The following is a 24279-nucleotide window of genomic DNA, read 5'->3' as shown; positions in this document are numbered from 1 at the left end:
AAGGAAATTTGGCAACTGGAGCTCAAATAAGACTTTCAAATAAAACACTGCTAATAAATGTACGGTTTTAATACACATGCTGTTGTGCCAGCCGACTGCTTTATATGTACAGCTCATTTTGTTTGTAAGTTGAATAAGCTAATCCTCTGCTCTTAGTTATCATAACAAGCAGCCTTATGCATAATTAGTTAGAGTAGAGTAAGCCTTCGTTTATGAGCTGCCGTTTAAGGATCATGATTACGTCAACATACGTGTAAATTACTTAACAGACATAGGCTTTAAATGAAGATTACATGATTTAAATATTGATACGTTTTGGACAAAAAAAACCCTCCAATGAATCATAAACAACTTTATATGATATTGATGCAGGTAGTCAAGTTACCCAGCTGGTTTCAGTTAGGTAATTAGCACAAAGCCATGTGGTCTTAGCTGAGTCAATGTTATGAGCTGCACGGTTTAATCATTGTGCTTTTTAATGTTGGTTTAAACCATTTGATCCTTAATTTAGACTAAGTGTGAGCAGTTTAGATATTTCACAAATTAAAATGACCAAACTATTATCAACATAATATTCTCCTTAAAACCAAAATCTTTCCCCGTGTGTACATACTTGGATCTTAAAATATTGTACAGAGGATAGTTCACTTTTTACCATGATGGCGATCAAAGAAACCTCTTCCAGCTGGTGAGCACTTAGATTGGTCAGGAGGAATTGATTCAGCTCTATAGGAGACTCCCCATCTCTGTCCATAAAGAACTGCTGACTTTGGGAGTTTTCCTTCTTTCTCCGTTGGGCAAGTGGCCCCCTTAGCTTCTTGGTAATGAGAAAACCATTAGAACAGTATCCCAGGATGTTGCTTAAAGGGTTCCTTGCTGTGGGGAGTCCCTGCAGAGAATGCAGACCGCTGTAGAAAAGGAATACATTGATCTTGTTTTCTATAAGCTTACCTCACCTATTTCATTTAAGATTACAGCAGAGGGGGATCAGCTTTGAGATTTGTATTGTCTGAGGCTGTCTGGCGATTAAAAATGAACGTGTATTTCTGAGAGTGTCTGTGCAGTCCTGTGTGGTGATTGTACATAAAAACACTGTCTGAAGAAAGACTGTCTGTTTTTGTTGACCTCCACTTAACCCTGAATAGGTCAATATCTGCCAGCTGCTTCACGAGCTCTTTGTGTGTGCATGAATGTGTTTGCATTCATCTCGCTGCTCTCTGCCTCCCTCACAGTCTATTTTAGATGCTGCTCTTGTCACCTTGGCAAAGAAGTGAACGAACAACATCTCATCCTATTATCCCAGTAAGAAAAATGCACAAAGGAGTACGCATAGCAAGCACGGTGACATTTTGTTTTTTCACTTCAAATACTGCAATCCTTTAAAAAAAAGCATCCTAAATTTAATGTCAACCCCAAAAAACAAATCTGGTTAAAATCTGTGACAACCTAACTGACAAAGGTTTGCTGTTTCAAAGGTGCAAAGTTTGAGGAAAACATCTGAAAACTGCTCACGAGGGGATGGGGGTTTCCTTCTTGCTTCATAATTTAGATTTAAAATCATTTAAGAAAGAAAGAAAGATTTGTGTAATGAAACCAAAGTCTTCATACTCTACTTAGCAGTCACACCATGTCAGGACCAGAATGAAGTTTTAATCACACCGTGATTTGTATCGTAATGTAATTGAACAAAAACACACAAAAAAGAGAAACAAAAGAAAAATTCAGTATCAGATAAAATAATCTCTTTTCAGTTTTAATAAATGAATTATTTCCTCGCAACATTAATAATCAAGATTTGTAGTCCATTTTTAATACACAGAATGAGCTTTTGGGATTTGACACATTTGTGCAAGATAGCCTTTCTTTGCATAGAGACACAAATGATTATTAAAGACTCTTGCATTTGTCTTGAAAATGTCCTGAAAACGTCAAACTAATCACGTCTTCTTTAAAGATGATGAAGCCCACGAGAGAAGCAACAAGACAAAGGAATGAGGTAAGATAGACATTTCTGTACGTAAACCAAAAGGAAATTGTTGACATGGAAGGAATTGCCTTTGCAGAGAATCATGGGAGGATGGAGAAGGGCAAAATAAATTAAGAGGTATGTGATAAAAGAACTAGGGGGGGGGGGGGTCCTGAAGTGGAAAACTGGTTTAAAGGGGAAATATTGGATTGAAGCTGAGCTTCAGAGAAAAGATGCCAAAAGCCTGAGTGTAGGAAAGCAAAGAGGATTTAGGGAGGAGAAAGTGAAACATTGAATTATAGAGCAGATGAGGTGAGAGTAAAGGGTGTAAGGACAGAAGGGGTTAAATGAGGATGAAATGGAAGATCAGAGCAGATACTGAGGGAAAATAACATCGGGAATGAGAAAGAAGGATGAAAAAAGAGGTGAAGTCAGAGAAAGAATTGAGAAAGTAGGTAAGGTAAAGTGCCCGATGATATAAAGATGCAGAAGGGGGGGAACAGTGAGGTGCTGAGAAGAGGAGGTGCGTCGTTTGTTTGTTTGTTTGTTTTACTGAGGTACACAAGTGCTTGTAATAAAGCCATCACTACCACTCTCATTATCTCCATCATCAACTCTAAGAGGAAGGAATCAATATCATGTTTTCGAAGCTAGCTGGTGTCATGCTTAAACAGCTGCTTTGAGCTCTAAATTAGTCATAAAACCTACAAAATAGATTCTTTTGCAAATTAAATCAGATAAAATTAAGCTGCAGGGAGAAACTGGGTCTCTGTAGGAGCAAACAACGGAAGTAGATAAGACAGTCTACACAAAGCATGAAAGATAACAGGGACATTACAGCACAATGCAATGAGATAAGGCTAATTTAACTAACATTTTTTTTCTTGATCTTCAAGTCCCTGCAAACCAGCAAATAAAAAGTCCTTAGTTTTTCATACAACAAAAGAATGTGTTATTATTAGCCACCATGCCAAATGTCAGCAATAAAGAAAACGTTTAAGTTAAATAAAATCAAGCTTCAAAATCATCATGTAGCTGTATCTCTCTCTTCTCTGGGATGCTGTGGTCAGGTCTATAACAATAAAAATAATAACTAGTGCTTCATTTACAGGACTGTGTTGTGCCTCTTATTTTATTTACACAATAAAGGTAAAATTGCTCCACCATTATCAACATAACCTAGCTTATTTTAAAAAAAGGTCTATGGTCAGTTGTATCTATACCTGCAGGTCCTCTCATGCTTGATGTGTGAACTTCTGATTATCATAACAACACCCAGGCTTTGCAGTCTTTTGAGATACATTGATATAGTTTCACCCATAACATTTAGGATATCATAGTCATGGTTTTTAAACTATATTTGAACAGGTGCACCAGTGGAGAGTGCAGGACAGAGGTGAAAAAAAATGTATATGAATACTGGATCACATTAGCGACGAAAATCATGCTAGGCTACACAATAAAATCACATGATATCATTTCACTTGCCAACGAAAAGAATGATATAGATTAACTATTAAACTAAAGCAAAAAAGAGAAACTTACACTCACTGGCAGGCATCCGCAATCCGTGAAGGCGCCAGGTGTCTGCGAGGGGGGCAGGGGACGGTCGGAGAGGGAGACCGCTCAGCACCACTAACCAGCTAATGGCGGTTATCTGAAAAACTGGTTTCTCTCTGGTGAAAGTTGAGAAAAGACTTTTGGGAGAAAAGTGGGCACTGCAGTCGCGGGGGCTGTTTGTGAGCACCCACTTATGTAACTGAGCCTCTATTTAGCCCCGCCCATTAAAACTTCAAACTGAATCTTGAGAAAACAGTAATAAAAAACTGCAAATCAGTCAATAGCTCTCAGCCTTTTCACGTGTTTAAAGCTACTTTCTTGTGACATATTTAGATTTTTTGGAGACACATTTCTGATTTGACTTCACAGGGACTTTAAGTGAAAATTAAGGATTTGGTGATATGTATGTGGGGGAGTCCCATGTTGTCCTAATGCAGACATATCACGTTTATCTATTTTTAGGTGCACAGTGTTTGTTCTCCAAAGTAATTCAAGAATTGTGACAGTGTTGGCATTTATAATTGGAGATTATGATATGTATTAATCGTTGAAATGAGATACTTCATGTCCTGAGTGGATTGCAGGATCTTGAAGTCGTTGTTACTCATCCTTATAAAACCCAACATTTGTGGCCGCAGCACTTAGTTTTGACCCTCCTTTGTTTGCTTGCACAGCTGCTGTTTTTTTCTAAGTGATTGCACAAAAGATTTTAAGAGCCATCGTTCAGGTCAGTTTTTGATAAAAGGTATAAAAGACATGAAATCCTGTTTAAACTTGGCTTACTTTTCCAAGTGAAGATCAGAAAAAAGTCTCATGATAGTAACTAAAAATGGAACCACCCTGTCTTTTTTGTACATCTATCATCGGTTGAGAAGTGTTTCATCAAATCTATTTTGTGTTTAAAGGCTCTACAAACCTCAAGAGAGAAACAGAAGGAGGCAATTAAAAAAATGTAAGGTATCGTTGAGTACTGGTTGTGTAAATTCTGAGAATCCTCATTCTTTATTGGATTAAGCTCGGACAGTTTATTCTACCGTGTTCATCAGTTTTAAATTCAAATTGGTGCATTACATTATTAATCCCTAATTCATACTGCATAAATTCCATAGTCATTTTCTGCTGTCTCTCACTCCTTCACCTTCTTTTCCTTCCTCCCCTCCCCCTAGTCCTTTCTCCCTCCCCTTTCCCCCTCACTTCCCTCCCACTTTTCTCTCTCACTCTAAAGAGCTCTCAGTCTCTGCGCTCTCCTTCATTTCCCGCTTCAACATGTTGGCAGGAGGAGAAAGAGGAGGATGCTGCGCTCTACCCTCGGTGCGTTTTTGCCACCTCTCCGGTCAGCTCATGCTGCCTCTGACTCAGACTCAGTCTCAGCTTTTAGTTGTCTCCGCCTGAAGGACTTCAGAGAGGAGGTGGAGGAGGATCCAAAGGATACGCTGGAGATCAGAAGCTCTGACACCGGGGTCCCTAATAGGAACAACAACAGCAGGGGAGCGGAACGGAGCAACTGCTCACCGACTGTGGTGGACACTACAAATACCTCAGGGGTGAACACCTCCTCTGCCTCTTGTAGTTTCTCTCCCTCTTCCTCCTTATCGGCTCCAAGATCCATGTGGCAGGAGGCAATTAGGAGGAAAGGGTATCTCCTGGACCGGACAGGGGGGTCTGGTGAGGGTGATAAAGGAGGAGGGGGAGGTCAGCAGAGGAGGAACAGGTCTCCAGATTGGCTGTACCAGTCCTACTACTGTATGAGCCAGCAGCATCCTCTGATTGTGTTTCTCCTGCTCATTGTGATGGGAGCCTGCCTGGCTCTGCTGACTGTCTTCTTTGCTTCAGGACTGGTAAGCTGCTCATTCACAACACTCAAACACACATGGATGAATCATTTTTAAATAACATACATTTCCAACATTTTGAAAGCATTAAGATCGGAGCAAGAACAATTTCACATCCATTTTTTTTTTAATCACAAGTGTAATATGTGAAGAAAATTTATGTAAAGTCCATGCAAGTTTGAACATTGAACTGGTACTTTGAAACACATTTTGCACGCACACACACACACACACACTTTTTTAGACTCATTTTTTTTCACAAGCACATAGAAATAAGGTCACAAAAACTGACTTGCCGATCCTGTGCACACAAAAAGTGCATACGTGTGCACTGACACTCCCCGACCCTCAAAGACATGCATACACAAACAAACGTGTACACACAAAAGCATGCCTGTGCAACACCTATGAGCACGCACATTGTCCCAGCATGCAGCCCTCATCGCAGCACTAATGTGAAGAGAAGGGTGAGATAAAGTGAGGGAGGGAGGGAGGATAAGGGGCTTAGTTATTGTCTGAGCTCCCGGTTGACTGAACTACAGAAAGGAGATCTGTTTTCTTCTGTCACTATTTTGAAGGGGTTATCTTTGCTCTAAAAAGCAGAACAAAAATCAATGCAGTGTAGGCAAGACAGTGTAAAGTAAAAACAAACAAACAAACAAACATTACAAATGGGGAAAAAAGCAAAATGCTTGTCAGTGCGCAGGATTTGTGGCCACCTTTTAACTCTTGGAGAATTTGCCTGACTATGTGCAGAATCTAATGATATAAGATATACTAACACAATCTTATTAAAGCACTTTTATGATTTAGGGAGTGCCTCTCGCGTTCCTTGCCTCTTCTGAGTCTTCAGTTTGAAAGAGACTCATTTTAGATAGATAGATGTACTTTATTGATCCCAAACTGGAAAATTGTGGCGTTACAGCAGCAGGTTCTCAAAACACACAACACTAGCAATAAAAACTATATAGAATAGTATACATTCCTACCAGTCAAAAATGTGAATAATTAAATCCAACATTTGTCAGTCATGTTTAACTGAATGTAAACATACTTTGCTGGAGGTAGGTGAATGTGTGATGACAGTTGTAAATGAGCAGTATTGATACAGAGCTGTCCAGAGCCGTGCATTCAATGATACCTATATTAAATTGCCGGAGTGTAGACTTTATCGTTATCACTCATCGTTATCACCGATGAGTGATCAAACGATGAGTACATAAGGCAAATTTAAACATCTAACATTTAAAACTTGATTATTGTGACCAAAGTTGCCCTTACACATACACACGTCACCATGCACGTCCCGAAATTAACCAGAATTCAACAGGAAAACGTGCATTGTAACAACAGAACTGAATGAACATTTGCATGGTTGAAATGTTTCAATTCAAAAAGCCCACAGACTAATTTCTGCCTAATTAGTCAAGTATTACAAATAACAGCAATCTTCTTATAATCATATTTAATTGTGCAACTTTTCTGATAGTTGATTGCAATTTAATTACTTCCCAAACCCAGCAGTTATTTTCATTATCGTAGTTTCTTGTGCTCTTGCATTCAACATTATGAATTAATCATTATTTTGACTCCCCACCTAAGCACAACTGGTGCGTTTACACATGAATCTCAGCTGAACATTGGATTTATTGTTGCATCCATGCTGGTAGTATTTGTGTTGAAGCTGTGGATAAGTGTGAGAGGGTAAGCTAACTTACAGCAGAAGCATTAAGTATTAATGCAGAGTTAGGAACAGGAATGCTGCAGAGAAGCAAAGTAGGGCTTTAAAAGCAGTCAGTTTTTTTAGGAAATATTTCCCTACAATGTTTCCACTAAGAATATGATATGCACCGTCTGGAAATGTTTGTATGGGCTCACAATGAAAGAGTGTCCCAGTAAATGTGTCTTCCCGTCGGGCTTCTGCTCAATCTGTCCTACATGCTCTTTTATATTTTTTCTACCCTTGTGCTGGATGGCCATGACTTTTGCAATCCCCTTGTTTTTCCCCCCTCCATCATCTCCTATTTCTCTTCTCTCTCGTGTCTGTGTCAGCTCTCACCTCCTCATCTCTCTCTCTCTCTCTCTCTCTCTCTCTCTCTATCTCTCTCTCTATCTCTGTGTCTCTCTCTTTTGTTTGTATCCTATCATCCCTCCATCCTGCTGGCTGGCTGACCTAAATCCTCCTCTGTTTTGGAGCTCTGCTCTGGGCGAGACAAACTCTGTGGCTCTCTGCAGCCACACATATCCTCCCCTGTCCCAAAACACTGACTGTGTGCATGAGAGACACAGGGGAGGAGGGGGCGGGGGGCTTTGAAGGCGAACGAGAGAATTGTAGAGGAGGACAAATGCAGTGTGAAGCATCACGCAATAAAGTGACACAAAAAATATTTTGATGTTATGGTCACTTCTGGAAGCTGACTGCCATGAATAAGAACAAGGTATCATTCAGATAAAAGTATATTGACAGCACTAATTCAGAAGATACCTTAAGGTAACCCATAATTCATTGGGATCATGAAGTTTATTTACTCAGCTGATATTTGGAGAACAAAATTCCTCCCTCCAATATAACTGCGTAGCCATTGTCTATACAAATCATTGCAACATCCAGAAACTCAATGTGCAAACAGTATTCAAACAACAGCCTGTAGACACTTGCAGAGTCATATTTGCACTAAAATCCAGAAATACAACAGTACTGTATGTATATATAGTATAGATATAATGATGCATGTCAGTGAACATGGTGGTTTCTGTTGACCTTGCACCCTCGACTTGTCAATGAGCGCACGTTGTTTAAGAGGGCTAGTGGTAACTAAACTGTTTGTCTTACAACAGTGCAGATTCACTCAAAGACCTTCGGTGGGAGTCAAACCACACAGAGTCAATTTACTACATATTATTGCTTTAAAAATAGTATATAAGATCAAAACATGACAGTACACTGACATATTGCTAGCTTTGACTGATGCTCCATTAGCACTTGTATTTACTGTCCTTTTTGTTTTTTTAAAGTACCGTAAATTCCGGACTATTGAGCGCACCTGGATATAAGCCGCACCGGCTAAAAATAAGTAAATAAATGTATTTGTACATATATAAACCGCACTTGATTATAAGCCGCAGGTGTCCACGCTATAACAAGAGCTATTTACACAGAAAGACGTCACACAAAAACATTGTTTTAACTTTTAATTACCGTAAATACGTACTACCGGTAACATCCACAAATACAAAGCCTAGTGGAAATCCTTCATCGAACATGTCTGTAACACGGCTGATGAAAAAGATTACCGTAATACAGTAATACATTTCACAAGAAAAAGTCCATCCATTCAGTGACTCAGAATGACTTCATTACTCACTTCCTCAGTCTCTGTTGTCGCTGTCAGAGTCAACTTTACGTGCAGCAGCTCTATGAGCTTCTTTGACAGCCAGGTCGATCGCCTTTAACATGAAAGCTGCAGCATATGTATTTCTCCGTGTGTTTTCCATGATGAGGGTGCGTGCATGAAGCGCAAAATGACTGATATTAAGATCCGACGTGACGAAGACAAATGTTTTTGCGGCACAAGCTCATTGTCCCGCAAGAAAAATTCATAAATAAGCCGCATCGTTTTAAAAGCCGCAGTGTTCAAACCGTGACCAAAAAGTAGCGGCTTATAGTCCGGAATTTACGGTAAATGTAATTAAGGGCTCATACTTAAAGTGACACATTGAAACGCTGCTAGCAGCCTGTTGCAACACAGCAACAATAATTGATTTCGGATTTTGGGGGTGGCACATCAGATTTCAAGTAGGCCCAGGCCATGGTGACCACACCTGGATCTGCCCTGCCACACAACCAAATTTATCTTCGCTAATCCAGCCCATTGTGATTACCCCTTCTCTTAATAGAAGCATTGAACACAACTGAATGTCTGCAAACAGAGACTACCCAGAAAACTTTCTTTGCACTTTTCATAATTTTGGCCTAATAGTTCCAAGCATTCAAACAGGAACATATAAGCGTATGTTTAGCCAAGCATTACTGCCTGATCATTGCAAACAAAGAGTGGCTTATGTAGTGCAAAAGGAGAAGCCTTTTTGCTCTGGCTGTCATGGACTCTCTACCGTCTTAAGTGACAGTTTTGAAGTCTGATCCCTGCTTTATAATCAATAAATAATAAGTAAGTGGGAGATGTGACCTGCAGGTTGTGCAGTGTTGCGTGGAGACAGTTGTGTCTGAATGAGGATCTGTGCATTAAGGATACTGATCTTTTTGTTTGTTTACGGCCAAAAGAGACTTGAGTCTGCAGTGCAGCTGTTAGATTAAAATAGTAGTCTACAGAACATTAGACGAATATCGGGCTTCAGTCAGACAAGTTGCCGTTTTTATCCTTAATGACAGATTAAGCTTTAACACCTGCCCATTGACAGCCCTACTCTAATCTGTCCTTCTTAACAATTAAAAAAGAAGTTAAGGGAAATCCATGCAATGTTACAATACAGTATATATCATTGTAATGGACAGTGGGTAGCGTAGGATCTCAGAGTGTGTGTATGTGAAACTGTGGCTGTGTCCTGCTTCCTTAACAAAGAAATGCAATGTGAATTCATAGACTGGGACACCAATATTATACCGTCGCCGTATCAATATGTACAAAGACGGGATGAAGGCTAAGCTTATGGCACTTTTGCTATTAAAAAAAACAGTCTGAAAAAAACTTTTGACTTTTAAACTTTGGATAAATTAATCAGGAAATATATGTGTATTTCCTGATTTCACACACATCCAAATGAGCCGTGACACATCTACAAACAATACGCATATCCTGACCTTTTTTTTTCCTTTTCCCTGTCACTCTCTGGAAACGCAATGATGGGATGAAGGCTGGCAGTACAAACGACTCATTTCACTGCACGATTCTCCTACATCCACCTTGTAGAGTCTCCTGAAATTTTTATTAGACTTCACATCTAAGTGTGTTTCGGAAAAGCTGCAGCAAATCCATTATAGATGTGGCTTTAACTTCACCACTGGAGGCTTTTTAGGGGTTTTCTCAATCTATAAGATATTCTATAAGTAAGTATAGATGTGTTTTATATCTCATATATAGTTCATTAAAAAGACGGGTGCAATTCCTCAAGTGTACAATCAGGGAAGGAATTTTACCTTACCATAGAACAGTTAAACTTTATTACGTGACACACTGTGGGGCTTAGTCATTTTTAAACAATTTTATAAGAGCGTGATTCTTTTGTTTTTCTGCCACATACACAAGTCTCAGTATAAGCAGTATTTCAATTTAGCTTTTATTAGGTAGTTGACAATTATGTGTTCAGCATTTAGAATTAGGCAGCGCATAGGCGTATATTCAAATTACAAAGGAAATACACTGAGGGATTTAAATCATGGAAAAAAGGTATACGCTTAACCTCATTATACCTACCATTTTTATACTTAAAGGAAAGCTCCGTTTACACCTTACCCGCCTGGGTAATCAATTCACAGGTAGGTAGCACTTAAGTTCTGACATTCACGCTTTGCATTAACAAAGTATGTCTTTACTGGAATTCAGATCTCATTTGCCTGCCTCACATGAAGGACATGTAGGACACTTGGTTAGTTTAAACAATAAATACAGTAAATACATATAAGTCATGGAAATAATCATTTAAGTTAGCTTCCTCAGTCATCATTCAAATACTTTGGATTTCCATACTTACTCAGTCTTGCATGATTTTGTCTTTTGTCTTAACAGAAAATAAAGCAACAGATGTAAAAATCAACATGGCATCTGCATCATCTTTATCCTTCCTTTGTTATATCGCAAATATATCCTATATCCTAGCAATAATGTTCGAATCGTCATAGTGACACAGTGTTGTATTGAAAACGAAGTGGGGAAAAATAGGTCGAGGATCAGTAATCAGTGTTTTTTCAGCTTCTCTGGTGGAGTCGCATGTTTTGGTAGTTTGTATTTACAGGAGAACAAAGAAAAGATTGAGCTGGAGGAGATGCTTTTAACACAGTTAGGTTAGGCTGTTTCATGGCCCCTCGAGATGTCTCTGTCTCATCACTGTGCTTCTTTTCTTATTGATTTCTCTCACAAAGGATTCTTCCTATCCTGATCAATAGCTCACCTACCTACCATCTGAAATAGTCTGTCCACATGTATAACTCCCATATTGTTACCCTGTCTCTTTTTCAGAATGTGGAGGACCACGTGGCGTTTGTAATCACTGTGCCTACAGCGCTGGCTATCTTCCTTGCTGTGTTTGTTCTCGTCTGCATCGAGTCGATCTTCAAGAAGCTCCTCCGTGTTTTCTCCTTGGTCATCTGGGCCTGCTTGGTCGCCATGGGTTACCTTTTCATGTTTTCTGGAGGGATTGTGTGTCCATGGGATCAGGTACGACACAGAAATGTGTGAATTTCTTTCTGATAAAGAAACATACTGTATAGTCTCTGTGATTTATTCAATGTTTTTCTCCTGTTCTTTTGGTGCAATTTAAGGAGAATTTAGTACGTACCGGCACTACACTCATAAGTAGGAGTTTCTCTTTAGAATAAAATCCTTTATAGTTCTGAATCAAACATAAGCACATCCATTAAAACTAGGACAAAAACCTACTGTAGGCCAGTGGATTTTTTGGAAATTGCTGATGTTCATTTCTCCATTCCTTTCCTGTTTTTGTCTTAAACTAAAATGAGGTCTCTTGTGGTGAATCTCAACATCTTCTGTAATGTCGTTGGCTGCAGAGGTGCATGTTTGTGAAAGTAAGCGGATTATTCCAGCCATGTGTGGACTTTGATAATTTCCTCTTGTTGTTGCACTTTTTAAAAAAAATGTTCTTATGAATATGAACATATTCCAAAAACATCATCCTGATTGCCAAAATATATAGTGGGATCTAGTAGTAAGAGGAATGGGGGATTTGACTTGGCTTTGATTTACTTGTTTTCTGTTCAGCATGAGTTAGCTTCATGCTGAACAGCTGCTCTCCTGGTCAGTGTGGCCTGATAGGTCTATGAGTATGGAGTGTAAAATCCTCTCTTGTTCGGTTGCAGTTATAATGATCATGGATAGATGTGAAACTAAAGTCAGGGACTCAGTTGGCCTAAAAAAAAAAAAGAACCCTTTCCCTTAAGATTATGTTTCATCTCTTTTGATATCTGACCTAAATTCCAAAATAGTCTTCAAAGTTTTGATCAAACACAAAGCTTCAGTGCTTCCTGACATCCCATTACTGCTTTTCACTGTCATATTCTTTGTCTCCGTCTCATGAAGCTTAGCAAGTAGTAAGGGTGGGGAAGAAACTGCATTATTGAACTCTGTTGTTGAACTGTAAAACATCACGTGTCACTCCACTTTTCTCTAACATGATGTGACATAGTATTCACCTGTGATTTTGAAAACACTGGATTTCTTATAATAAAGAATAAATAATTATTTAAAGAAACAATCCTACATTGACTGTAAGGAGGAACATTTTCAGCAGCACCCTGGTCAACTTAAACTGTGTTCCTCGCCTACACCGACCATCCATGGGTCAATTTTCAATAAGCCACAATAATCATAAAATAAACTGATAGACCCTAATTAACTAATGATTGGTCATGTAATATGCCTTTATATTAAACTTTTATTATTCAGATAGACCTTGACTCAAATAATTTATCTTTAACTCAGGGTGGAAGGAAATTCACAATCTCCGAACCCATTGGCCCTCGTTGTCTATCGTTTTTGGATAACATTCAGACAGTTCTTTTCTGCAAACCTGCTGATACATGATTGGTCCTTACAGCTCAGACTACAAACCTACTACAAATGGAAACAACAACACTTTTCATGCTGAAAATCCACACCTGAGGTAGGGTTGGATTATATGACTTTTATTTTATCATTATAACCTTTTTTTTTTTTGGCATATCAGCAAACATCAACAATTATCAGGATACATGTTAAATCATTCTTTCTTCCAAATGTACAGGCTGTGTTTTTTCCAAAATGAAAGAGGAGGAAACCATATTGTTAATTGTGTTTTAAACCTTATGCATTGTCAGAAAGATTACTGCTTGGTTGTGTAGTTTCTCAAGTCCTTGACAGTGCTTGTAATATAAGAAATGTATTTACAAAGTCAAGAAACAGCATCAATCCAGATTACCATGATACCTGGGAGAGTCACCAGCCAAATGTGAACCCTCTCGAACAAAGAAAGACACTAGTATTTATACAGCATTGGTCAAAGCAACAGAAAACCATCCATGTCCTTATTTGGACTTAAGACAATAAATGTTACTCTCCTTAGGCTTACTCTGAACTTATGGCCTTAAGATTTACAATTCCATGCAGGGTTGACTTTTATTATCTCTTCCTAAGGGTCAACACCTGTTTACTCTTGTTTAGACCCAAATGTTATCCTACTCAGTCTTAAGGATACTACCCCTAATAAACCACTTCATTCTCTTTGGTGTTAAACCAAGCTCTTCTTGAGACCACTAATTACTTTAACATAAGTTCATATTTTAGCAGCACACTTACAATTCACATAACTGTTCATATCACATTGTGTCACATGTATAATACACTTCAGTTGCTTCCTGCTAAAACTACCAAATGAGAGGAAAATGAAGTAACTACTATGGCTTTGTGCAGAGAGACAGTTACATATTGAAAGTCAATACAATGATGCAGACCAAGAATATTATTTCTGTTTCATTAGAGAGAAACATGTATCATATATCATTGGCACTCTGGGGAGTAAATGTAGCCCGCTGTTATGGAGGAAGTCAGGCAGATGTGTTGTTTGAAACTGCTGTAAATCAACTTGTGTGAATCAATACATCTTTTATCAATGCATTTATCAAGCTGCATAAGGCTGAATATGTCTCACGGGACCTGAACAAACAGCAGCATCTTCTTTGTAAGAGCCATATGAATCCTGCAACATCATCGAAAACAACACAGCACATTAGGTCTTCGTCTTCTGAAACAGGTTTGGCAAGGCGAGTGCTCAGTGTTTCGTCATCCTTTACAAAGGAGTAGCTAAAAATGCACTCATTCATATGCCGGTCCATTCATTCTTTTCTTCTGCTCTCTAAAAATGTCAGACCATTATGCCATTACTGCTCCCTGACTGCTGCATCTTAGCCATGTTAATTAATACTACTCATCTCAGGAGTCTTTATTGTTGTTGCTTATGCCCTGCACTCTGTGTTTTTTGGGAGCTTTCATAGAAAGTATCATCGATAAAGTATCACTGACATTATGCTACCTAATGTAAGAATATACATTATACTTAAAAAAAAACTGGGAGAACAAAGGTCTCGAAGCATCAGTGAAATGATCATTTGTAACGTCTCTTCACTCAGTCAGTGATCTCAGAGCTTCGAATTATATATACAGTGTATGCATCTCCATACCCGGAGCTTAATTCAAACATGTTGTCTGTGTTCTTTTATGGACTTTAGACCTTGAGTCACACAAGTCACAATTCTAAAATAACTAAGAAGGAAGGAATAATAATCTATGACCACACTTTAGTTGACATGACTTTTTCTTTTATGCAATGACTCTAATATCCAGCGTTCCTGCTCAGAAGATAAGGTGCATCTATATAGTTGTGCCTGAATTAGCTAAATGTCAGGCAGCCACATGTACTGTATATATAAAACAGGAAACACATTTTACAATCACAGTAGGCTTCAAAAGACAGTCCTCAAGACAAAACACAGAAAAACCTCAAACATTTTAACAGACACATATAATTGCTGTCATCTCTTTAAAAGTTGCCCTGCAGTCAAAGTGTGTTCATTTGACTGGAACTGAAACAATACAAATTACATAATCAAAAGAAAACTCATAAGCACAAATGTGAGGAATGTCTGGACCTGAATTGTAAATAAAACATTTTTGGATTGTTGTTGAGACCTTAAGTCCACACAAACAATAACACTTTGGGAACATCTAAATAAGTAAGCAATTTGTGATATTTTTTGATTATTTTTATTTCGATCAATCAGGAAAGACGTGCAAGTGCAACGTCGAGAAGGTGGTGAAGGAGAGATGCAGGAAAATTATACATGAGCAGTTGTCTTGCTTCAACTTAACATAAAATCAGAAGACACTTCTTACTTCTGCTCTTTTACTACATTTGCTTATCATCCAATTATAAATGACCAAGTCTTTGAATCTGTGGTCAGCCGGGTGTGTCTTTGAAGGCTCTAAGTGGATGTCTGCTCCAGAGAAGAAGTGGGGGAAGGCAAATTAAAAGTCAGAGTAATTAAATGCTCTCTGGTGCTGCAGCGAGGAGGTAAACGTGAGCAGTAGGGAAAGGAAGCAGTGATTAGAAGTTGGGTTTCATGCTCTCCCACAACCTCAGCTGTCATGTAGCCCTAAGCTCATTAAGGATGATGCTTTTTACCCCATGCCATTCATAATGCGGTTGTTGTTTATTCTCAGTGGATGAAGATGTTGATGCCTTAGAGTTTGCACAAACATATTTGGCATTGAATAAAATAAAGTTAATGTCTTCAGGACTTGTAGCTTAGTTGCTAAGATACAGTAATGTGCTTTACAACAGTATATCTTAATTAAACAATGTGGGAGTGTTTTGATTGAAGAAAAAGTGCTCTGAAAGTGCACAAAGTTAAAGAAGATTGGTTTACAAAGTATGAAAACACAAATGATGATTACAGTATTCTGATCACCCCTCTCTCTAAGATTCCTTTATTCTTGCTTCCACGCTGATCGGTCAGTCGTTGTATGTCATTTGAACAGAATTTATTTGAAGCATGATAGATTTGTTTGATAATCACTAAAGCAGCAAATCATCATTTATAATAGCGATTTATAAAATGATGTAATAATGTGTTTGATGTGCTCACTCATACAAATGAACCCACAGAGAATTTCCGCAGATCTGGATGCGTCCCCTGGCGTCTAGTTTTAGTGAGTTTGGCTCATTTAGCTCTCCAGCCCGCTGTTTCTCTGTGTGGCTTCAGTCATATTATTCTCTCTGTACTGCTTTCACCCCAGGCAAGCAGATATTTTTAACATACCTAAAAAAAACATTATATAGTATACTGCACTCCACTTTAATACTTCATACTGATACCCAGATCTGCTTTGTGAGAAAATAGCCTGCTGATTATTGAACTAATAAGTGTATGTAATTAATACCTGTCATTAAAAAAAAAAATACATTTGAATAATTCAAGTATTACAATTCAGTGTGTAAAACTTCATTACACTGTCCCACACATGTTACACATGTGAGAAATGTGATAAAGCAGAGACAGACTCACTTCATAGTTTTGCGTTTGCAACATTTTCATTATCTTTCCTTTCAAAATGTCACTGCCTCCAAAAAAGACCAGATTAATTTATTGGGTTTATCCAAAATCTTACATGGTGCACACACCATCTCCCTTGCTTTGGCTGTTCTTTGTTGCTAAACAACTGAAATAATGCACCATATCCACTGTATGTATTACTCCTGTACACATGCATTACAATTAATATGATTATAAGTCTGAATATTTGACATCCTCACAGAGACGCACCGAGACAATAAGAGAACAGCAGATGTTCTTGATGGAATTTGCGCTGTCAGTACAGTCACTCAAGCCGGTGTATGATATCTCACTGAGGCTCAAATATTCTCTCAGCTGAATTTTTATAGCATCTCTACTCTACCAGTTACTTTGTTTACAGTAGACTTTCTATTTTTAAACCTGCAATCAATTGGATGCCTATCCTCCCCTCCACAAAGCCCCTGAGTTGTTAACTGATAGTGTGGAGATTGGCTTATCTGTGTGGTCCAGCCTCTGCTCCACACTGAACGATGTCTGGACCCCTCCTCATCTCCTCCTCCTTTTTCTGTCTCTCTCGATCCCTCACTGTTCCTCCGTCACACACCATGGACAGATGCATTCATTCGATCCCTTCTGAGTATACGGCCAGCCATAATAGGCTTTAGGACAGAAGAGATGGGGAAAAATGGGTGTTGGGATGAAGAAAGAGGCCTGCCGGGTTAGAAGAGTAAAAAGGAGGACGGATTGCAAAAATAGGGCAAGAACTAGTAATAGAAATGAGGGGCAAATAGAGGGTATGAAAAAAGGCAAGGAGGCATAAAACAGGGGAAACTATTTGGACCATTTTCTTTTCCTTTTTGTGCTTGTGTCAAAAGAGTGGTCAATCATTGCATTTACACTGTTTTATAAATAACTAGTTAGAAGTGAAATTCTTTGCTCAGTTTTAACTTGGACATACATCAGCGCTATAATGATGACAGAAGCCATGTTAGATCAAATTTAACATCATTGCTTGACCCCTGTTCCATTAGTTAAAATTGCAGCCAATCATTGGGGGGAGGAGAACCTCTTCTTTTAGCTCAAGTATAGAAGAGAAAAAAAACATGTCTTTCTTTTCCAGAGCTACAGTAGACACACATTAAAACAAACACACACATCATGTTGTAAAAGCTAGCCGGTAAACTAATCCCTACCACAGACTAAAAGCCTGATGCAATCTGACACTCCATCACTCTAATTTGCTTTTTTTTTAAACTCTGCTTAGTGTCATTATCAAGGCATTGATTCATGGGGATGAACCATAATGGACCACAAAAAGCCTCTTCCATTTAATTGTCAGACAGGAGGGTCGTTATGTGTTCGCCTTAACCACACTAAAGAAAGCTCCTTGCTGTTTTATTACAACATCAACTAACATTATGCAGGAGATCTCAGCTGGCGTCTTTCCCCCTGCAGCCTCTCAATTATCCTCAGTAAACTTTCATCATTTGGCAGCAGCATTGAATTTCGAAACATTTTGCAGGAAATACTGTATGCTCTCTGAACTGTAATTGAACTGTACTGCTGTGCTAGATGATACTTGACAGTAATGAGTGACTCCCTCTTCCATAAAGAAGTTAGCATATACATTACACTGCTTTTCTTTAAGCTATTGAAGGGAACTTTTACTTTGATCTTCTCCTCTCTCTTCTCTTATGGACAAATGAGAATGTCTTATCTCTTTGATGATATTTTCCTGTTTGTGTTAGCTGTATTCTTTAATGAAAAAAACAACAACATTCTTCTGTACTATCGGTATCGGTTTATGTGCACCTGTCTCCGCCCGGTAGCAAAATTCACACACATTAAAATACTATATAGAAATAACCCGTCTTGCTGCTGTGACAGCAAGGTTTCAAGAGGTAAAAACAGTGCTGAAGAAAACAGCCATTCCTTTTATTCACATGCCATACTGCAAAAAAAAAAAAAAAATACAGGAACTTTATGACACAGAATCAACGAAAATGGAACCACTGTTATATTTGCGTTGTGTCTCACAGCCCTCAGGCCTCCTTTCCATTGTCACCCTTGTTTAGTTTTCTCACCTCTATCAGAGACCTGACATACCTCTCCACACTTTCTTTTAGTTGTGGCATCTGCTTCACACTATAAATACTTGACCCTGCTTTTTTTCTTGCCATTGTCAATGGTAAAAAAGGCAATTGACATTTTTCACTATTCTTATGTAGTAGTGTTGTTTTTTTTCCTGCCACCCCATATCAATAAGAAAGAAAAAAAGCCATCCAGCTTCTTCATTGCATTCATATTCTTACTCCTCTTGCGAGCATTACTGACTTGTGACATTGTAAGAATAAATGTGACTGAGCCTTGATCAGGCAGAGATTAGAAACAGTTCCTAGGCTGTGGTAATGCAACTACAATTCATCCAACAGGAAGAGTTCACATTAATGAATAATTATTTTTACTTTTACTGTCCTTGCGTACGTCCAATAAAAATCAAATAAAAAAAATCTTCAACCTTTTTTTTCTGGATACTCAAAATAATATTTTCTGTCACGCAGAAGGGATTATTAATGGCAACTTTTGGTTTTATACCACAATGTAAACCGCTTAAGTTAAAGAAAAAATTGAAATGCCAGACTGCAGATCTCTCAAGATAAGATTGATTGTCAAAAGAGAGAGAGTTTGGCGGAGTGCCTCTGTGGTTTTGTGATCATATACAGAAACAAATCGGAACATAGAGTGACTCTTATATTTATTATGTCTGTCATTATACACTTACAGGGAAAAAGGAGTGCTTGAACGTGATCCATTACAGTCCTTAGATATTAGTTTCCTGTTAGTTTTAAGTGTATTAAGTCGTAGAACCCGAGTGATATATCTGCCGATATTAGCATATCTGGTAACTATCGTATCGGCTAAATTAATCACAGATATGCGCCTATATAAATCGATTAACACGCCAAAAAACATTTAATTTGCTTATACATTTAAGCACACAGACATTAGATATAGTTATCCCTCTGATAAGGCTTTCAGAACGAGTTTGGGAATCCAGGCTAAAGTATGTGATACACCTTGTTGACTACCTGTCAGTCTCTGCAGATGCACATGGACGAAGCTCTGACTCATAATTTATTGCTTCCTGTGACTCACTGAGCAAAAAGATGTTTCATTTTCACTCCTGACTACAAGGACTTAATTCACTTGGTATGTTTATGTCTGTCTAAAAAAGGCATGGTGTATCTAATACACATTGAATGAGTCATAATTGTGTCATGCTATATATTTATATCCCTAGCTATAGCTATTAATCTACATAACATAAACATACATAACAATGAGCATGGTCTTGTTACCTGCTCTTTTGTTAATGTTAACAAACAAACAGTAAGGTCCTTTACCTGCTTTTGTAAAGTGTCTTGAGATAACGCCTGTTATGAATTGACGCTATATAAATAAAGATTGATTGATTGATTGATTGATCTATGTACGCCAGTATTTTTTGTAACCTTACATGATAGTTCTCAAATAGTCAGGAAATAGTGACGAGTCACTTTTGGATGAGCTATTGTACTCTTCTTTAAAAGAGAAGAGTACAATATTTAACATTAATGAAAAAAAACTACAACCAATAAATTTCTTTCAAGCAGCTTCTTTTTACTGCTCGGTTAAAAGAGTTTGTAAAAAGACCAGCAGCTATCACTACAATAACTCCTTAACTTGGTAGGTGAATGTGTTGCACATTTTTTGATAAAGAAATACAATGTAGTACTTGAACGTAAAAACTGGTATTGACCTCACAGATGGTGGTAATGTATGTAATGTATGACCCTAGGTGTTACACTATTATGTGTATTAGATTTCATTATCATACTGAAATGTTTGTTCTCAATAGAATTGATTGGTTCAGAAACATGTTTCTTTTCTCACAGATGTTGATGCTGAACAAGAGTACATGTAGGCTACAGGGCAACAGAAAAATGAAGAAAACAATGGTAGAATCAATATAATCAACAATTAGGCATAATGTAAACTGTAAATGTTAATCCTTTTATTTAACTTAATGGAAGTCTGTATTGCTGAAACTGTTACAAATAAGACAATGTCATCAAATGTTTAGCCTCTATGTGTCAACCAGAGCCTGCTAATATCACTATTACCAAATGATAGGTAAACAATACATGTGATGTCATTTTAAAGAAATGGCTGATACCATCTTCTCCATTTCATGGAAACTACATTTCCATTAATCTTAAAAATGTTTGGCTTAGGGTTTGAAAGCTCTTTGTTGATTACGAAGGATGAGATGCCTTTTGTCCAGACTCTGTTGTTATTCCCACTGTGCAGTAAATATCAGAGGACTGCAGCTGTTCTCCAGTGGATGTCATGCTGAGAAGTACGGTCAGAGTGATATATGAAGTTGCCAATACATTTAGAGGGCATTGCCCTTTTTATAAAAATATCATACTATATAGGCCAGAGATTGACAGTCAGCCTCAGTGGGATGAATGCATGAAGAAAACATGCATCTACATCTAACTGTATTCATGCATAAAAAACTGAAAAACAAACATATAACAAACATAAGAAGTACAGCATGCAAATTAAAATTCCCCTATTTTTCTCCTTCAACCTGAATGAAGCATTTTCCTAACAGACCATCCTTTGATATTTGCTACTATTAACATTCACTTTTATAGTGGGCCATTTAGAAAGAAGCTTTAGAAAAGTATGTTCCTCACCAAAGCTCACACAGAGAAGGCACTGTGTTTCTCATTTTCACTTGCGCCCCCTCTCTTGAGCTCCTTTCCTCTTTCCATGTCTATCCTACCTCCCGGTGCATCCTCACACTGCTTTCCCACTGGCACTGCAAATAACCCAAGAAAGGTTAACCAGCACCTGGCTGCAGCCTGTGAGAACACTGGCTTCTTTCTATCCATGCAGTACAGCAGATGAGTTGTTTGAACCCCACAGCACATAGCGTATAGTGTGTGTGTGTGTGTGTGTGTGTGTGTGTGTGTGTGTGTGTGTGTGTGTGTGTGTGTGTGTGTGTGTGTAAAAATGGAAGCACTCGATGTGCTACATTACAGGTGTCACATTTGAAATGTTAAGCCTGATTGTCAGTTTTCCCGCTTGCTGCAATCAAGGTAACTTTTATAAGCAAAAGATACTAAGATTGTTATGAAGGTTCACTCTTTACTGCGTGACCAAGAAATGTGCTCAGTTGTAAAGATAGGAATTAATATTATTCTTCCTTTTACCTTACCTGGTATATTATCAAGCTTGAGACTTATTGTACCAGCAGTCTGGAATAGTATGTTATTTACTTTACTTTTCCATACCACTGACCTAGCTGTACAGGAAGACACTTTACTTTAACATCGCTGCTGATTGTGTTCAGACTTGGTCATGCTCTTTCTCTCCCCACACGACTGTCAACACTGATTATTTCTGTGTAGTTGTCTTCCTTGTACACCCTCTCGCTCTTGCTCATTCTCTCGATACCACTTTTCCTTGCAGGTGCTTCATAATTGTTTGTGTCTCTCTGTTCACAGGTGTCATTCTTCCTGTTCATTGTGTTTGTGGTTTACACCATGCTGCCGTTCTGCATGCGGGATGCCATCATTGCCAGCGTCCTGACCTCAGCCTCTCACACCGTTGTGTTGAGTGTCTGCCTGTCCACCACAGCTGATCACATGGAGCCAGTAGTGTGGCAGGTAAGCTGATCTAACATGCTGTAGATGTTGGTTAATGATTCAGTATACAACACAACAGAGTGTATTCACAGATTCTCTATCGACCTTAAGGGATGGACTTGAGTCCTGGTTGTTGACGTTGGGACTTGAGTTATCTTTCGTTACCAACATGTGGTTTAAGGCTTAAATAGTTAGCATTACATGTACCATCAAAATGTGTGTGTTCACCTAATTGAATATAGCAAATAACAGTACACAGAGAGCTATAGCTTCTCCAACTGTATCTTCATCAGCATTGTTCAGCATACTCACATGTCAGTCGGATTACAGCAACAGCTACTGCAGCTATATCGTAACTCTCAGCCGAAGCCGAAGTGAAACAACAGTGGAACAGATGTATCAGAAAGGCACAGCAGAATTAAACAGAACTGCAAGAAGCTGTTGGTACAGACTCGTAGACAGTCCAAAGAGTCATTTGTTACCATCACTGATCATTTCATTCAGAACTGGTGTTTGGAGACTGCTGTCTAACAGACACACATATATCTGAAAAGTGACACACACGAACCATAGTGGGCTACCAGGGAACCTGTGTCAACATCAGTGTATGATGTGCGGCGCGTGTCGTAGACTGTTCAAAAACCCCCATAAAACTTAACAAAGCCACTGTTCCACAAAGAAGGACCACTAAGCTATCAGTGCCCCCTTTTAGCTTTTTTCATTTAGTTTTTGATCCATAATGATTTTTTCCCCCATGGTTTCTGTAAACAAAAAAAACTTTACTAAGGATGTCAGATAAAGACCAAAGTGTTGGTAAAAATGTAGCTCAGCTAGAGCTAAGGAGGTGAAAACATCATAACACATGTCACTTAACAGAGTCAGCTCAATTATACAAAGAGATAATAAAATTAATTATACAAAAGGAACTGTCTTTATATTGTTTAAAAGCTACACTATGCAATACTCTAGCCATAATCCAATGGCAGTATAAATGTTTTTTTTTTTATCAGATGAAATGTTTATGATTCTTTTTTTCTCTCCAGCTTGTTCACAAAGTAATCCTTTTTTTTTTTTTTTTTTTTTTACCATTTTAAGCATACAAACAAATGTGACCTTTAGACTAAAAGTACATGCAAAGCAAGTGAAATTCTGATGTGTTTTTCTTCGACTCTATTAAAAGGTCATCCTGTTTCCACCAGAAATGCTGTTTCAGGCACAAAATGTTCAGGTAGTTCTCATATGCTTAGAAATAAAGAAAAAAAAAAGAAGTTCTAGATAACCATTTATCTGGTTAATAAAGACTTTAATTAATTTGAGCTGATAAAAGACCTCATTCCAAATATCAGTTATTTCAAAAACAACTACAACTGAGCAAAAAAAAGCATGCAGGAAACACACTAATTTTGTAGGACATTTAAGTCAGAAATGGCACTCTACTCAGAGACCAGCATTTAATTAAACATTTTAGAGCCTAATCACAGTGACATTTCTAGCACAAAAATTCCAAGAAGATATTATTTTAATTTTCTTTTTGTCAGTAATATTTTATACATTTGCTGCATTATACATTGTTTATAAAAATTACTTTTCTTCTTAATAATTAATTTTAAACACACAACATGAATGTCATTAAGGTGTTGTTTTACGATTTTACTCCTTATGATTGATACCCTGTTTTATGCATTTCTCACCAAGCATTATAACAATCTTTTAACGGATAATAATGGTGGATAAACCACTCAAATTGTTCCATAGTTAATGGTGCATGAACTACAACTTAACCTATTAGTTAATGGGTAGATGGTGATCAATCCATAGTGCTTGTAAAACAGGTAACTAATGGTTAACTTAATGGTTGTAAAGCTACTTAGTGGTTAGTTAGTTGTCACTTAATAGTTCATTAATGGTTACTTAATGGTTACT

At 38.0% G+C, this 24279-nt stretch overlaps 1 protein-coding gene across 1 annotated transcript in view; it reads left to right on the top strand.

The window, feature by feature from the left end:
* The first annotated feature begins 4768 nt into the window (after positions 1 to 4768).
* The window catches only part of adcy2a (adenylate cyclase 2a), a 55731-nt gene continuing 36220 nt past the window's right edge, over positions 4769 to 24279 (top strand). Inside the window, exons 1-3 of the mRNA XM_079343756.1 lie at positions 4769 to 5364; positions 11553 to 11750; positions 22216 to 22377. Coding sequence (XP_079199882.1) covers positions 4819 to 5364; positions 11553 to 11750; positions 22216 to 22377 — 906 coding nt within the window. The 5' untranslated portion in view covers positions 4769 to 4818. The remainder of the gene's footprint in view (positions 5365 to 11552; positions 11751 to 22215; positions 22378 to 24279) is intronic.

This window comes from Symphodus melops (assembly GCF_947650265.1).
Source record: "Symphodus melops genome assembly, chromosome: 5".
In the NCBI taxonomy this organism is placed as follows: Eukaryota; Metazoa; Chordata; class Actinopteri; order Labriformes; family Labridae; genus Symphodus; species Symphodus melops.
The sequence above is the reverse complement of the archived record's forward strand: the minus strand, read 5'-3'. Positions and strand labels throughout refer to the sequence as shown.